Genomic DNA, 15488 nt, shown 5'->3' with positions numbered 1-15488 from the left:
GTCACCCTGGACAGGTCTCCAGACAGAGACCAACAACCACTCAGACCTATGGACAGTTTAGAGTTACCAATGAACCCAAACAGGATGTCTTTGGAAGGTGGGGGGAAACATGGAGACTCCCCCTGCAAATATTTTTATAAATTGTATTTACATATTTGGGCATTTTAAATGAACAATCTCATGTGCCAAAATATCTTTACTTTGGCTATAGCACCTCCTCATCAGTAGGCCACAGTCACAGTCACAAAAATGTTCAAAAGGTTTTTTGATGCCTACTGTCAAATGCATGACTAGTCAATATGGGCCACTCCTGCAGCCTGGGGGAGAGGTGGTACATCCTCAGTGTACCTGCACATGAGCACACAACACAAAGCACTTTAGTCTTGATTCTGCCTGTTTAACTCCACTCACCTGCTCACCTGATGACAGGTTGGGCTTGGCTGGTTAGTGCCAGGCAATTAATAAAACCACAAGTCAATTTGTATTAAAGATGACAAAACAAAGGAAATTAAATCAGAGAAGAGTTTGATGTGGCTCAGTGCACATGCACTGTAAAAAATAAAGGCAAAAGGAGAATATTTTCTTTGTGGCCTTGACACCATCAAGGTGCTTCAGATTGGAAATAAGTGTTTTCTACTTTTAACATTTGCATTTGCGGAATAACTTATCCCCAGCTCTTCCAAATACAACATCACAGTGTATATGTTTGCTGAAATACTAAACAGCTGAGGATTTTAACTGCTATACCTGTCAGCAAGATTTTGAACATGAATTACTGGCTTTGCATACATGAGAAAGTAAATGAGGAATGAATGTCAAACTGTTCCAGAGTCAGTTATTTTCTAAAGCATTTGTTCAGTACTGAGTCTTAAAGACACAATTTCCTGAATCATGCACATAGAAGCAGAGACAGACCAGAATCTGAAGCAGGTTGAAGGCAAAAAGTGCATTAAACTTGATAAATATTATACCCATCGAACTTTGACAATGACCAGTGAGAGCTCACTGAAGAGCTGTGTCCTCGAACCACTGCAGAGAAAAATAACAGCACACAAAGTATTGTTTTGTTCATGTACATATCGAAAACATTGTGTAGTCAGAGACTAAACGATTGATCACCTGCTAATTATCCTATTGTAGTAGTTATTAATTATGTTAAAACATCAGAGTACACCGTGGACAGGTCACCAGTCCATCATAGGGCGAACACACAAAGATGGGCAATCACTCATACTCGCACCCAGACCCATGGTCAATTTAGAGTCAGCATTTAAACTTGGCATGTCTTTGGGAGGAAACTCCAGAGGAAACCCACACACACACACACACACACACACACACACAGGGGAGAACATGTAAGCTCCTCACTGAAAGGAGGACCCAGGCTGGGAACCAAACCCACAAGCTTTTTATTGTGGGGTGAGAGTGCCAACCACTACTCCGCAGTGCTGTCAGGTCAAAAACCAATTAGACAATAATCAATGCTGTCCTGTGAAACATGAATATCACTCTGAACATTATTCTGAACTGCCATCAACTGGAAACCATCTGTGTGTTTGATTTGACTTTGTCTGCTCAGCCACATGTTGCTGCAATAGAATGTTCTGGAGAGCTTTTATGTACTTGACCTCACTGAACCTGATCAGGTGTAAATTCTGATGTCTTACCATCACCTTTTGAAGCAGGCACACCTCTCAGTAACACGCATGCATGTGACCGCTGAAGTTGTATGAGCCTGAGGCAAGGGGAGGGGGAGAAGAGGGGAGGAAGGGGACTGCTGAGGGCGTTTCTTTAACAGAAACGATTTAAGGCTCATCAGTGTGGTGAGCGCTCAGTGAAGGCTATTCTTCCCTTCCCCTTGCACTCATGGTTCGACTTTCCCAGACCAGTTTGGGCCTGCTGTTGTTCATGATTGTGGCTTTGGTGAGTATTCACCCTGGGGCTGATTTGAGCTCTCAGCCGGACACACGAAGGAACATTCTCCAAGTCTTTATTCAATGTGATTACTTCATGATAAAATATAAACTAGTTTTGCTACAGCAGTACATTTATTATTGGAGGTGCATTTCTTACTGAGCTGCAGCTACAGATGAATAAGCTACAAGTTTTATAGTAATGCTGCTTGAATAATCACAGAAAACAAAACACATCAAGTGGACTGTTTGTTCTGCGGCTACAATAGAATTGTAAACTGGCAGCAGCAATTTATGGAAAAGTTCATTGTTATATGTCTTGCTTCTTCCTCTTAATCTTATTATTATTGTTTTTGTTATATTCTCAGAAAATACTGTTTGGGTCAGAATTTGTTGCAGTCATAGATCATGATCTGGGTTGATAGAGAGAGAAAGAGAGGGAAAAGCCAATTTTCTTACTGCTAAATTCAAGTGTTCTAAAGAGATTTGAAACTTAGTGAACTAAAGGTGGCTGGAAATTGAGTACATTTCAGTGTGCAGATGGTTAATTAGCCTTTGTGGTAAATATTCACTCAGTTGTGATGGAGCAGCATTGCAGATTTCACAACATGACAAATGTCTTAACACTTAGGATGTCCAGCACATATGGTGTCATATAGCTTTATGTAGAGATAGAAGTAGATGCTCTGTGTCATGATTTGTGTCTGGGTCAGTCATGTGTCCAGGTTCACAGGTCAATGTGACCTAAAAGTAAACCTGTAAATCTGCTGTCAGGTGCTCAATGCCGAAGCACTGATGAGGACACAAACTGTGAAGAGGAGGAAGAGAGAGTGGCTCATTCCTCCTGTTCAGCTCTTGGAGAACACTGACTACACCAAGAGAGAATTCATCGCCAAGGTCATTTGACTATCTTATTCTGAACTAAATCATTTGATTTGATCATCTTATTTCCCACTTCTCAAAATCTGGTCGGAATATATGTTAGCATAAACTGTCAGGGAGGATGAGTATCAAACACAGCTGGTTTCTGACACTGAACCTGGAGGGAAGAGTCTCTGTGATGTGCCCTGAGCGAAACATGTTTTGTTTTAACTCCCTCTGCACAGGTAATAACCTTTCTGTAATAACTTCTGTCTCGGTGTAGGACTGAGAGACTTTTGAACACCAATGACAAACGTTCCAGATCTGGTGATAACAAGGGTGAACAGATAGATAGATAGATAGATAGATATAACTTTATTGATCCCCAAGGAGAAATTTGCCCAGTTTCAATGAAAGAAGCTCTTCTTCTGAGTAAACTCTTCTCCCCACAGAAATATCCATCAGCAATTGATAAAAAAAATAAAATAAAATAAAAAAATAAATAAAGTTAAATTTAGTAAAAATTGAGAGCTACCAGACTTTGCTGATTCTTGTTGAAGCACATGTTCTATAATAAGCTGAATGTGGCCTCAGTTTTTTAGCAACTGGCTAAAACCTAGATGACACCTACATAGGTGCAGTTCATTTACTTAGTGAAGTTATTGACAGTTCAGGGATGCATGTGGTTAGGGCTCACAAAAAAATGTTGTTTTCAAAGTCAAAGTCAGCTTTACTGTCAATTCTTCACATGTGCCAAACATACAAAGGAATCGAAATAACGTTTCTAACTATCCAACAGTGAAACAAGACAAGCCTTTTCTGACGGTAAACTGCACAGGCACAACAAATAAAGACACTTCCTAAAGACACTAACCTTGTCACACAGAAGAAGAAGAAAATCACCACAGCACCCAACTTCAGTTTGGGGAGATATTTTTAACCAGCAGATTATTCTGGCAGTTTTTTACAGTTTCTCTTCACAGCTCCAGTTTTGCAATAATTTGAACATTAAATGAGCACAGAAACAGGTGCAAAAATAATTTTATGTCAGGTCTCGTTTGATTCACTAAATGTACGAATGTGAGCCTCACAAAAGATTGGGTGTTCATTAGCAATTGTAATTTGAATGTCATACCCATTAATACTCTCGGTTCAGATATCAACATGATGTTTTCTATTAAATAATACTTTATTACCATCTTCTGCTACCTAATTACCTGACACACACATTTTAGTACACTGCACTGTGTCCTCTGATAAAAGTTTGCAAAATGAAATGAATATTTGGTGTGAAATTTATGTCCACATCAAACTGATAAATGCTAAGCATTGCTTGGAAATGAATGTATGATCAACATACATCTCTGTTCTGGAATATGACTGTTTTAGAAATGAGGGCCATGGTGTTCCCTTAGAATTGACTAAAAGAATTAATGTTTCTGTGTGTGTTTTCTTGTCAGATTTGGTCTGATAAAAGCCAAGAAGCAAAGGTGGAGTATTTTCTGTCTGGACCAGGAGCTGACAAACCACCCCTAAACCTCTTTGTGATAAACCGTGACACTGGCTTTGTGAGGATCACTGGTATCCTGGACCGGGAAAAATATTCATCTTTCAATGTAGGTTCATCTTTCCATAGGCTTTAATTCTATATGTTAGGATGGCTCCTCAGACACAAACTTATTTTATTCCTTGGCTTAAAGCAGGGTTTTGAATGTGTAAGATCAGTACCAGTTTCAGTTCTCTAGCGATGTACCTTCAGTGCCGGACTAACCTGTTTTCACACAGGCACTATGTAGACACTATGTTCAGAGCAGGTCTGTCTTAGAGATAAAATAATTTACACGAGATGTCAACAAGATGTCAGGCCTTGTGATAACAATGGTGACTGGACAAATATCACTGTTTCTCTATGAATTCACTCCACATGAAATAGCAATACATGTATTGATTTAGTGTGAGAAAGTATGATTTGCTTTCCATCCATACTCTACTGCTTTTCCATGTCTGGGTGACTAAGGTGCTAGTTTGTGATCAGTTTGGGACATTCCTTGATCTCAAAAGATGTTGCTCCAAACTTTGGATCCAGGTGTGATTGTTGAACCATTGCACATACTGGATATCACCTGATACATCATCTTAGGAACAGATCAGGGAAGGAAACAAGAGTTGCATCGATGTGGAACTGTTTTTCTATGGAGTCAGAAGAGTCTCATATGAATGAACTCTCGCGGGCTCTTCACGAATGCACACAATCTGTTTCACAAATACACACGTTTTGGTTCACAAATCTAATTTGTATGCAAACGTGTAATTTAAATTGGGATGAATCTGTCAATCAGACACAAGCATTTGATTGACAGCTTTATCAGCCGATGGTGACGTTTGTTGACCTGTGACATCAGAGCAAAATTCAACATACAAATTTTGTAAATGCACATTCAGTAATTCAGTAATTGCTCCGTATATTTATATTTATACAAGTGTGCCTCAAAATTATATTTGTGAACTAAAGCGTGTACATTTGTGAGTCTGAAAGAAAACTAAAAAACAAAGCATATGCATTCGTGAAAATCCCCACAAGAGTTAATTCATTATGAGAATGTTCTGATTCCATATTTTTGGCGGTAATCTAACTCTCCTCATGCCCCCCTCAGCTGGCAGGAAGAGCTAAATTCATAAATGGAACCACAGCGGAAGACGACATCCCTCTGAACGTCATAGTCCTGGACCAGAATGACAATGCTCCTTATTTTGAACTGTGCGCTGGGAACATCACAGAGGCGAGCAAAGAAGGTATTGTCTGTTTCCTTCGGCAACTTCTGCAAGGATCCATGAAGAGACACCTCACTTGTTCTTTCAGGGAAATGTGACGTCATGAGTTTTTAGTGAACTAATCCGAGTTCAGCATCATTTCAGTTAACTTGTGATCTGCTGCTTATGATCAATCCACAACCTAAGATGGGTCATTATTCAGTCCTGAATAGTTCATGTGATAAAGAATTACTTCAGAAATGTCATTGAATTGCTTGTGATGATTGATTATTTTGATTTAATTAAGGAATTCAGTTTATTTCACATCTTGTTTTGCAATGTTTATTGTTTTTTCAAATGTTTCCACAACCCTTCCAAACTTATCTTTATGCTCAGCAGATAAACAAAACAAGTACCATGATGATGTCACTGAGCAGAGATTTGACCTCTGACATCATCACTGGGTTGCTGTTCAATGTCAGCTACCATCATGATCCTGTTAGGGTAATTTGCTTGAAGACCCAAAAACAGAACATAGACCAGTGAGAGTAGGTATGCCAACTTCTTGAAATTGAAACAAGGGACTGGATTTTTATTTTTATGTATTTATTTTTGTATTCTGTTATTATTATTTTTTTTTGGGGGGGGGGCATTATATTTGTTGTGCATACAGTATGTCTTACACAAATTAGAGAATTTCTTGTAGCTATAGTAACACAGCGCTGTATCATTGGTCAAGGAAAGACAGTTAGAAGCAGCTGTCAGAGCCACAGAGTTTCATTGTAATTAAAAAGTCCAACATGGATTTTTAAAAAATACAGAACAAAGTGCATCCCATATCAATTCAATAAGGATTGCATCTTTTAGTTTCCAAATATGGGACGATTCCATATATTAAGGTACAGTTGGAAAGGTGAAAAAACATTCAGCAGTGGTTTGACAAAAAAGTTGAGATGAGTTGGACTTCTCTGACAAACAATCAGGCAGATTTAAACCTGGAGCTGATTTGATGACTGACTGGCTGGCTGGAGAACACAGCTGGGCAGATAATCAGGCAGCTGGGGGGAGGAGAAGCCTGGCCCACAGGCAGGCAAACACAAAAGGGGGGAAAACAGCTGAAAAAAAAAGAGGAATGAAGGAAACAGAGCTGGACCATGACATCCTTTTTTGACAGCCTCTGTTGACACAAGAGCTGAATGCTTTCTGGCTGCAGACTTTTTATGACAGGTTCATATTTACAGAGTGCAGCAGTGATCATGGCAAACTGGAGCTCAAGGAGCCACCAAGAAGTCTCCATGTATGATTAATTTCTAATTCGCATATGACTCAATATGTTCATAGGTGGTACTATAGGTGGACTACATGGGTGTACAATTCGTTCCAAACAGTCTTCATACCATGTATGCCACTGTGAACAAGCCCCCTGAGCTCTGCTGTGACCCCCCCCCCAGGAACTTTTGTGATGCAGGTCATTGGGCGGGACAATGACCAGGCTGGAACAATAAACTCACAGATCTCCTACAGCATTGTCAGTCAGGAGCCAGAAGGCACAGGTCCCATGTTCAGCATTGATGAGAAGACGGGCAAAATGTATGTCAAAGAGGCCACACTGGACCGTGAGGTGAGACCCCCCCCCCCCTTCTCTCAGCTGTCAAATCAAAGAGCTGAACTTACTTGCTTGGCTTCTCATGTGAGATGGTCAAACTTTACAATTTATCAAGTGACAGAAGGTTCATGGTTTTGGTTTCCTGTTTTCCCTCCAACAGACCCATGACATCTACAAACTGACTATAAAGGGAATTGATTTTGGAGGGGCTGTGGGGGGGTTAGCAGGAACAGGGATTGTGGAGATCAAGGTCTTGGACATCAATGACAACATCCCCACTTTGGAAAAATCTGAGGTAAGACTGTGGTCTGTACTGCACACACACAATCTCTCTCTCTGAATGATGAAAAGGAGTGATGATGATGATTCAGGTCACATGATCATCACATGATCTGCTGTGTCCTGCGCCCCAATCTAAGACTCATTCCACTCAATGAATGCTGAATTTTTGGGGGGTGGTCATACAGAGTGTAGAACTCAAACAAACAGTACTGATAGCAGGACTTCTGTACTATCGACTGCATGTTCAGACTCATGTTATTTCACCAGTACACTGGATCTGTGGATGAAAATGTGGCTGACGTCGTCGTGATGAGACTCAAAGCTCTGGACAAAGACCTAGAGCACACAGAAAACTGGCTGACACTCTTCACAATTGCTAAAGGAAACGAAGACAATCTGTTCTCCATTGAGACAGACAAGGAAACCAATGAGGGTATCCTGAGGCTGATCAAGGTATTCTCACATTTTCATTAATTTGAGGATTTTTCTATGAAAGTGATCTTAAGTAATATGTTTGCTTCTCTCTTACTCACCAACCATAATGGATCCAAAAGCCACTGGATTTTGAAGAAATCCAGGACCTGGAGCTTGCCCTGCTCATTGAAAATGTGGCTCCCTTGGTTGAAGGCGGTGCTGCTTTAATGGATGTTAATGTTCAGTTTGGAGAGGGTAATGCTTTGACTTCTGGAGCTGCAGGCAGAGCTGGAGCTAGTGTGGGTGCAGGGGTGAACCTGGGAGTAGACTTGCAAGAAGATATAGGTGTGACCCTGGGTGTAGACGTTGAAGCAGGTGGAGATGTAGGACTGTACGTGAAGCCTGATGTTGGGCCTGGAGTGGGTCTAGGGCTTAACCCAGGACAAGGAACAAAGCAAAATTCCCCTTCACTGGCAAAAAGCTATCCCATTAATATAGCAGTGAATAATGTTCCAGAGGGTCCAGCATTCATACCACACATGAAGGCTGTATCTGTGTCAGAAGATCCAGATGAAGTTCCTGAAGATGGTGTGATCACAGAGTTCACTGCTGTGGATCCAGACACAGGGAAACCAGCTGAAGACATCGGGTAAGTTTAACAGGATGTTTTGCAGCTTTACACTTAGAAACTGGAGAGTTGGTGATTATGAAGAAGTTGACCACAGTTTCACAATCATCTGTTTCAGAGTTAATGAGAATTTTTAGATCAGGCAGTCAGTATCAACATCAGTAATCAGTAACATGGAAATATTTAACCCATTTAATCACCAAAATTTTCCCAGACACAAAAACATCCAAATCATGTGTCATTAGTATCCCTTTGAAACAATCAATCATAATTTTTAGAAATTTTCATGGAAAAGTGTGTGAAAAATTGTGTTTTATGATCGGTCACAATTTTGACCGGTGGGATTAAACGGGTTAACCCATTTAATCCCACCATTTTAGGGGACAGTTTTAGGAAAACTGCTGATTCTTGCCATCATGTAAATGAGAACATCAATATCAATCTCTTGTTTGCATAAAATTACACATGCTGAACTGCTGCTTTGACCCAATAGAGTCCAGTTAAACTGCTCTTGTTGTTTGTTCTTCCTTTTTTTCTCAATGGTTGTGGGTCAGTTATGCAAAAGCCTATGATCCTGACAATTGGTTTACCATCGATAAAGAAACAGCAGCGATTAAACTCAACAAGGCACCAGACAGAGAGTCACCATTCCTGGTGAATGGCACCTATATTGCCAAGATTCTGGCTATAACTAAAGGTACGACCTTCTAATTGTCTGAGCTTGTTGTAAATGTTAATGCTTCTTTTCTCCCCTCAGGAAAAATATGTCTGAACAGGTTCTTCCCTCACTAAAGATTCAATCACTGAACACGCAGCACACAAGCACACAGAACCAGTCATGCCACTCTATAACTTAAAATGTGTCAGAACAAGGAGATGTCAGGAGGAAAAGTGTGAATTTTTACCAATGTTTTTCACATGGAACAAACAGCTTAAAGAACAGAGAGGAAGAATAAACCCTTAACAAAAACAAGAGGATTTTTGACTATTGTTCCTCTTGTCCTCCTCAGACATGTTGTCACAAACAGCCACAGGAACAATCGCCATTCAAGTCACTGACTTCAATGACCACTGCCCCAGCCTCATTACCACCCAAAGAACCGTGTGCTCAGATCAGAAAACTGTTGTTATCAGTGCCAGTGATGAGGATGTTCATCCCAATGGTGCTCCCTTCACATTCAGAGTCATTCCTGAAAAGACAAGAGGCAGCTGGGTGGTAGAAGTCATCAATGGTAAGAAGAGATTTTATCGTACTTTGACATACTGGGACTGCACTAACTGAGCAGTTGCAGTAAAATCAGGACATGTGTAAGCACAAGAACGTTCATATTTAAGTCTGAATCAAAGTTTACATCTCCTGAAGGTCAATTGAAATAGTAGTAACAAATAGTGTCATTGCTACCACTTCAGCCAAAGATAAAGATGCAGATCTTGTCTAATGGCCCTGTCATGTGTCATCTCCAGAGTCAAGTGCCACTCTTCACTCGCAGGAGACACTGTGGCCTGGCTCATATGCTGTGCAGCTGGAGGTGTCGGATGCACAGGGTTTGGCTTGTGCAAGCAATGAGGTTTTTACCGTGGATGTTTGTACCTGCGTGGAAAAAGAGGGCTGCAGTCTGAAGGCAACCAGACAAGGAACCACTTCCTATGAGCTGTCTACCACCGCCATCGGATTGATGCTCACGGCTCTGTTTGTACTGTTGCGTAAGTCAGCCGAGGCAACACACTTTCACATTTCATCACCATGAAAGACACACACAGTTGTGTACAAAGCTTTTGCCCTTTTTTTTCACAGCTTCATCTGTAGCCATTACTTTAGATGAGTTAGAACAGATGTTCCGTGAACACGCCACAATAAGGAATATTGACAATAGGTTGAACTCAAGACAACATGCTTACTAGGTTACTAGGTTTTATTCATGATGATTGATTCTGATATTAAGTTGTATTTTTTTTATGGTGTACTTACTTAACTACTAAATGTTAGCAGTAGGTATAAGAAGAGGTCACAATGGGAAGGCTGTATTAGATTGTAATGAACTAACTAAAGGTAGCTGTTGGAGCAACTACTGAGCAGGAACATGCAGCAGAGATGATTCAGCACCTGGAGGATGGGGACAGGAGGACAAAACACAGACTACAGGAAGAGACAGCGTTAGAGGCTGGAAGGGTTGGATGAACGGGGGGAAGAAATGCTCTGTGCCCACCATAGACACTTGTTCTATCTGAAGGGCAAAGGACATGTCCTGATCAAAATGACTGCAGGAGTCCAATCAAAGGAACTGGAGGCCAAACTAATGCCAAACTAATGGTGAGATGATAGGGACAAGCGAGTACACCCCTATCCATATCTGTTCAACTATCTACATTATCTGTATCCATTTGGGTTAGGAGGGTTAGGGTTAGGGTTAGGGGTGTAGTTTATACTTACCGGGTACTCCATCAGGTAGTTGCAAATTTCAATGTTTGTCACCTCCGGCTGTTCAGCGGGATAATTTCTCCATAAAAATTAAGGCAAACAGAAGAAAGACCCACAGATTGGAGTTTTTCATTGTACTGTTTTTTCTCCGGTACAGCTAGTGTGTTAAATTAATAATTATCTGACATGTTGAAGTAACATTTTCAGATAACTACTGGACAGGTTTTTTTTAAATTGTGCCGCGATTGTTTTCTCTTCCGGTGGCGTGTCTTTCGGAGTATGATGCGCTGCGCTCTGTTCTATCACAGGATGCCCTGAGGAGGATTTTCCTTCAGCCCAAGCAGGATATTGACTCGTATTACTCGTTTGGTATTCGGACTCGACAAAATTGCTATATCCGTACCGGATACTCGTTTCAGCCAGGTATCCAGCTCAGATGATGCTTCTCCAAGGTGCTCAGGACCAAGTACAATGACTTCAGTGTGTCTGAGCTCATAAAGACCTGGATGATTCTTCTGTCTGTAAGACTGAATTAGTCTGATTGTCTGATTAGCTGGTTAGTTTCAGTCGGCTTCATTGACAAGTAAAACTGAGGCTCATCTGCATAACAGTGAAACTTCATGGTGTGCTTCCAGATAATATTGGCAAAGGTATTTAAAGGATTTAAAGGATTTAAAGGATTGTCTGAGGATAGAACCCTGTGGAACTCCATGATTAAAGTGTGTGAGGACGACTCACTGTTAACATGAATGAAGTGATATCTGTCTGATAAGTATGATTTGAACCAGCTTAGTGCAGCTCCTTTGATTTAATTTCATGTTTCAGCCTTTGTAATAGATTATTATGATCTGTGGTGTCAGAAGCAGCACTAAAATCTAACAGGACAGTATGGAGGCCAATTCGTTGTCTTTGGTAACTTTTACCAGAGCTGTTTCTGTGATGGACTCTAAAACCTGACTGAAGCTCTTCTGCAGATGGTCACAGAAATGGTTTGCAACTGTCAGGGCTAGTGAAGGTGAATCCAGGTGCAAAAAAGGGGAAGCGAGGCAGAGGTAGAGAGTCCAGTAGGGCAAGAGCTTTTAATCAAAATGGAGGCATTGAGTCATACACAAGAAGGCTGACAGGATCAGGTGAGGTTAGATATGAGGCCATAATCAGCCCAAACATCTGGATCAGGATTCGGTCTTTTGTGCAACATAGCCAAGAGATAAACTCACACTGATCAGATCCAGAACATACATTCGAGGAAAACATCTTTAAACAGCCTGGTAGGTATCAGGCCCAAAAGCCCAGTTGATGGTTTAGATGATGAGACTATAGAAAGCACCTCAGGGAGGTTTAAAGGTGAAAACGCAAAGCAGGTATTTTAGTGGATTGAGAAGCTGCTGCATTTTATAACAGATTACTGCAAATTGTAGGTAAGAGCTGTTGAATTTTTGGTTCTTGATTGTCATGATTTTATTAGTAAAAAAACCCATAAAATAATCGCTGCAAAGAGCTAAAGGAATGAGTGGTTCCACTGAGCAGTAACTGTCAGCCTGGCTATGGTATTGAAGGAAATTTGGATTGTTCTTGTTTTCTTCTATCTAACACTGAATAGTTAAATTTGGGCACCGCATTTTCAGATAAACATCTGCTATAGCTGAATTTATTCCCAGATACTTTGCAGCCATTTTTTGTAAACTCAAATGTTATTATGTAATGGTTGGGGAGAAGAGAGTTGTGGGGAAATATTATTAATTGGTCAATTTCAGTGCAATGTGTTAACACTGCAGACATGTCTTGAAGACATAAAAGTCTGAATGACTGAATTTTTTTTACTTCTCAACTCTGACAAAACAGAAGTTATCGTACTCGGTCCTAAGCACCTCAGAAAAATACTATCTAATCATCTCATCAGTCTGGACGGCATTACTTTGGCTTCCAGCTGCACTGTAAGAAACCTTGGAGTAATTTTTGACCAGGACATGTCCTTTGTCCCTCACATAAAACAAGTTAGTCGGGCAGCTTTCTTCCACCTGAGAAACATTAGGAAAATCAGAAACATCCACTCTCCGGATGATGCAGAAAAACTGATCCATGCATTTGTAACTTCTAGGCTGGACTACTGTAACTTATTACTATCCGGATGTCCAAACTAATCTCTGAAATGCCTTCAGTTAATTCAGAACGCTGCTGCACGAATATTAACAGGAACTAGGAAAAGAGATCACATCTCTCCTGTTAGCTGCTCTTCATTGGCTGCCAGTAAAATACAGAGTAGAATTCAAAATCCTTCTTTTCACATATAAATCTCTTAATGGCCAAACTCCATCATATCTCAGAGAGCTCATAGTTCCTTACTGTCCTAGTAGGCCACTCCGCTCTCTAGATGGAGGTTTACTTGTGGTTCCTAGAGTCTCCAAGAGTAAATCTGGAGGCAGATCTTTCAGTTATCAGGCTCCTCTTCTATGGAACCAACTTCCAGTATCGGTCCGGGGGGTGGACTCTTTAGCAATTTTCAAGACCAGGCTTAAAACCTTCCTGTATGACAGAGCTGACAGTTAAAGAGTCCTCTACTACTACTAACCCCTAACCCTGCTCATCAGGGGATCTGCTGGGTCCAGTAATGACTTAAATGCAGAACTAATGAATATTGAAATCACCCTTTATGATTTTATCTGTACCAAGTATTAACTCTGATAGAAACTCTGAGTAAGGACCAGGTGGGCGATATACTGGAACTGGCAGAACTGGTTTATCAGTTTTCATGTTTGAAGGGGAGACTCTGAGAGTAAGGCTTTCAAAAGATCTAGAACCAGAGTTTGGTCCAGGATTGATTGATTAAAAAGCTGGAATGAACTATCAAAGCCACCACTCCTCCTCCTGGTACGAGGAATATGAAAGTTAACATGAGTGGGGTGTGTAGATTTGTTTATATCTATATGTTTACATCCTTATTCTGCTGCAGCAGGTTTCAGTAATACAGAATAAATTTGTATGATCAGTGATCAGATCATTGAGTAAGGGATTTGGATGATAGTGATCCAATATTTGATACTCCACATTTTAAATTTTGTAATATTAAGATCCAAATTGGTGGAAGTTTTAATTTCAGTTACATTCTCGTTTTTTAACACCTCTTCTGTGTACTTTTGGTTTAATAGATCTACACAATTTAGGAGGTCAGGGGACAGATACAGACTTTAACATTAGACATTATCTCTCCTCCCTCTAACAAGATACAATCTGTCTATAAAAGCTAGATCCAACCTATTTCACTTCTCTTTGCAGTCAGTTCTCTTTGCCTGCTGTTCTGTCAGTGTGGAGGAACAGCTACCATCTTTCCTGACCAATTCCATGACTTACCCATTGATACCAAAGACCACCTCATTTCCTACCACACTGAGGGCAGAGGCGAGGATAAGGTGAGAGAAAGTGACTCCTCACTTCTTTCTAATTTACGCACTCAGATGTAATCTCACTTGTAATAAAAGTGCAGAAACCAAGCTGAAGTATTAGAGAGGTGCTAGGTGATCATCCGGGCAACACACAAATCATTATAATTCATGTTATCTTATATTTCTCTGTTCCTTTTTAGGAAGTGCCACTTCAAAGTGTCCCTATTATGATAAGTACCCAAAAGAAAGTTGAGGTGGCGCCAGCACTGAACATTAACAGTGTTCCTTCAAACATCACCAAGACCTACCAGACAAGTGCGTGGTACAATAAATCTGTCCAGACGTTTCAGGAAACCAGGCAAAGTTTGATGGAGAGCAACACCAACAGATTTTACAGAGAAACGTTAAAGCATGGGGACACAGCACAGCTTAGCAAGCAAAGACTTGGCATTCAAAACCCAAGAGTCCTCTGTGAGGACATAGCCCTACCTGGTGTTTTCCTCAGCGACTACTACTCACAGGTATTATTGAAGCTTAGCATGCAGCTGTCCTACAAAGAAACTTCAGTCGGGGCATTATTGACCTAAGTGTGTGTGCTTTTCTTCACTCTGAGCAGAAATCGGTGTGTACCGTACCAGTGAGGGACAGTCTGTTGGAGTATGATTTTGAGGGTGAGGCCTCCTCAGCAAGATCAGTGGGCTGCTGCAGCTTGCTGGAATCTGACAATGACCTGCAGTTCCTTGATGACCTTGGGACAAATTTCAAGACTCTGGCTGAGATCTGCTCCGCTTCTACACCAAAGTCTTCTCTGACAGACAGGGTAGCAGACATCCAAACTACTGTTGATATTGCTGAAGTCATTGTTAAGCAGATTGTTGAAACAGAGGATATCCACATAAAGACAGAGCAAGTGATGCAACCATCTGTCAGCCACATAAGCACTGAGCCATCATCCATGCAACTTTCGCCACCCACAGTTACTAACATCAGTCATTCTGCTGCTCTAGTTCATCCAGTTCAGACAGTTGTATTACAGCAGCAGCCAGTTTACTACACCACCAGCTCTACACTACAGCCCCAACACCACATAGTTCATTCACAGCCACAGCGCATGGTTCCTTTTGCAGATGGAGTTTGCGAAACCAATTTTCCTGTCCTGTGTGTAGTCAGTGGGCTCCAGACTCCCTATGGTCTCACAGTCAGTGGACCTCAACACTCTTCTTCTGGAATAGAG

The 15488-nt window shown here is 40.9% G+C and overlaps 1 protein-coding gene across 1 annotated transcript; it reads left to right on the top strand.

Annotated features, from left to right (window-relative positions):
* Positions 1-1863: 1863 nt before the first annotated feature.
* On the top strand, positions 1864-15486 carry LOC115042011 (desmoglein-4-like). The gene is made up of 16 exons (XM_029500003.1): positions 1864-1923; positions 2688-2810; positions 4235-4390; positions 5429-5567; positions 6977-7146; positions 7292-7426; positions 7681-7866; positions 7968-8476; positions 9010-9152; positions 9466-9687; positions 9920-10159; positions 14148-14281; positions 14455-14576; positions 14760-14775; positions 14871-15074; positions 15421-15486. The coding sequence occupies exons 1-16, from the start codon at positions 1867-1869 to the stop codon at positions 15484-15486; spliced, it is 2622 nt and encodes an 873-aa protein (XP_029355863.1). The 5' UTR covers positions 1864-1866.
* The last annotated feature ends 2 nt before the right edge of the window (positions 15487-15488 follow it).

This window comes from Echeneis naucrates, chromosome 4 (genome assembly GCF_900963305.1).
Source record: "Echeneis naucrates chromosome 4, fEcheNa1.1, whole genome shotgun sequence".
In the NCBI taxonomy this organism is placed as follows: domain Eukaryota; kingdom Metazoa; phylum Chordata; class Actinopteri; order Carangiformes; family Echeneidae; genus Echeneis; species Echeneis naucrates.
The sequence above is the reverse complement of the archived record's forward strand: the minus strand, read 5'-3'. Positions and strand labels throughout refer to the sequence as shown.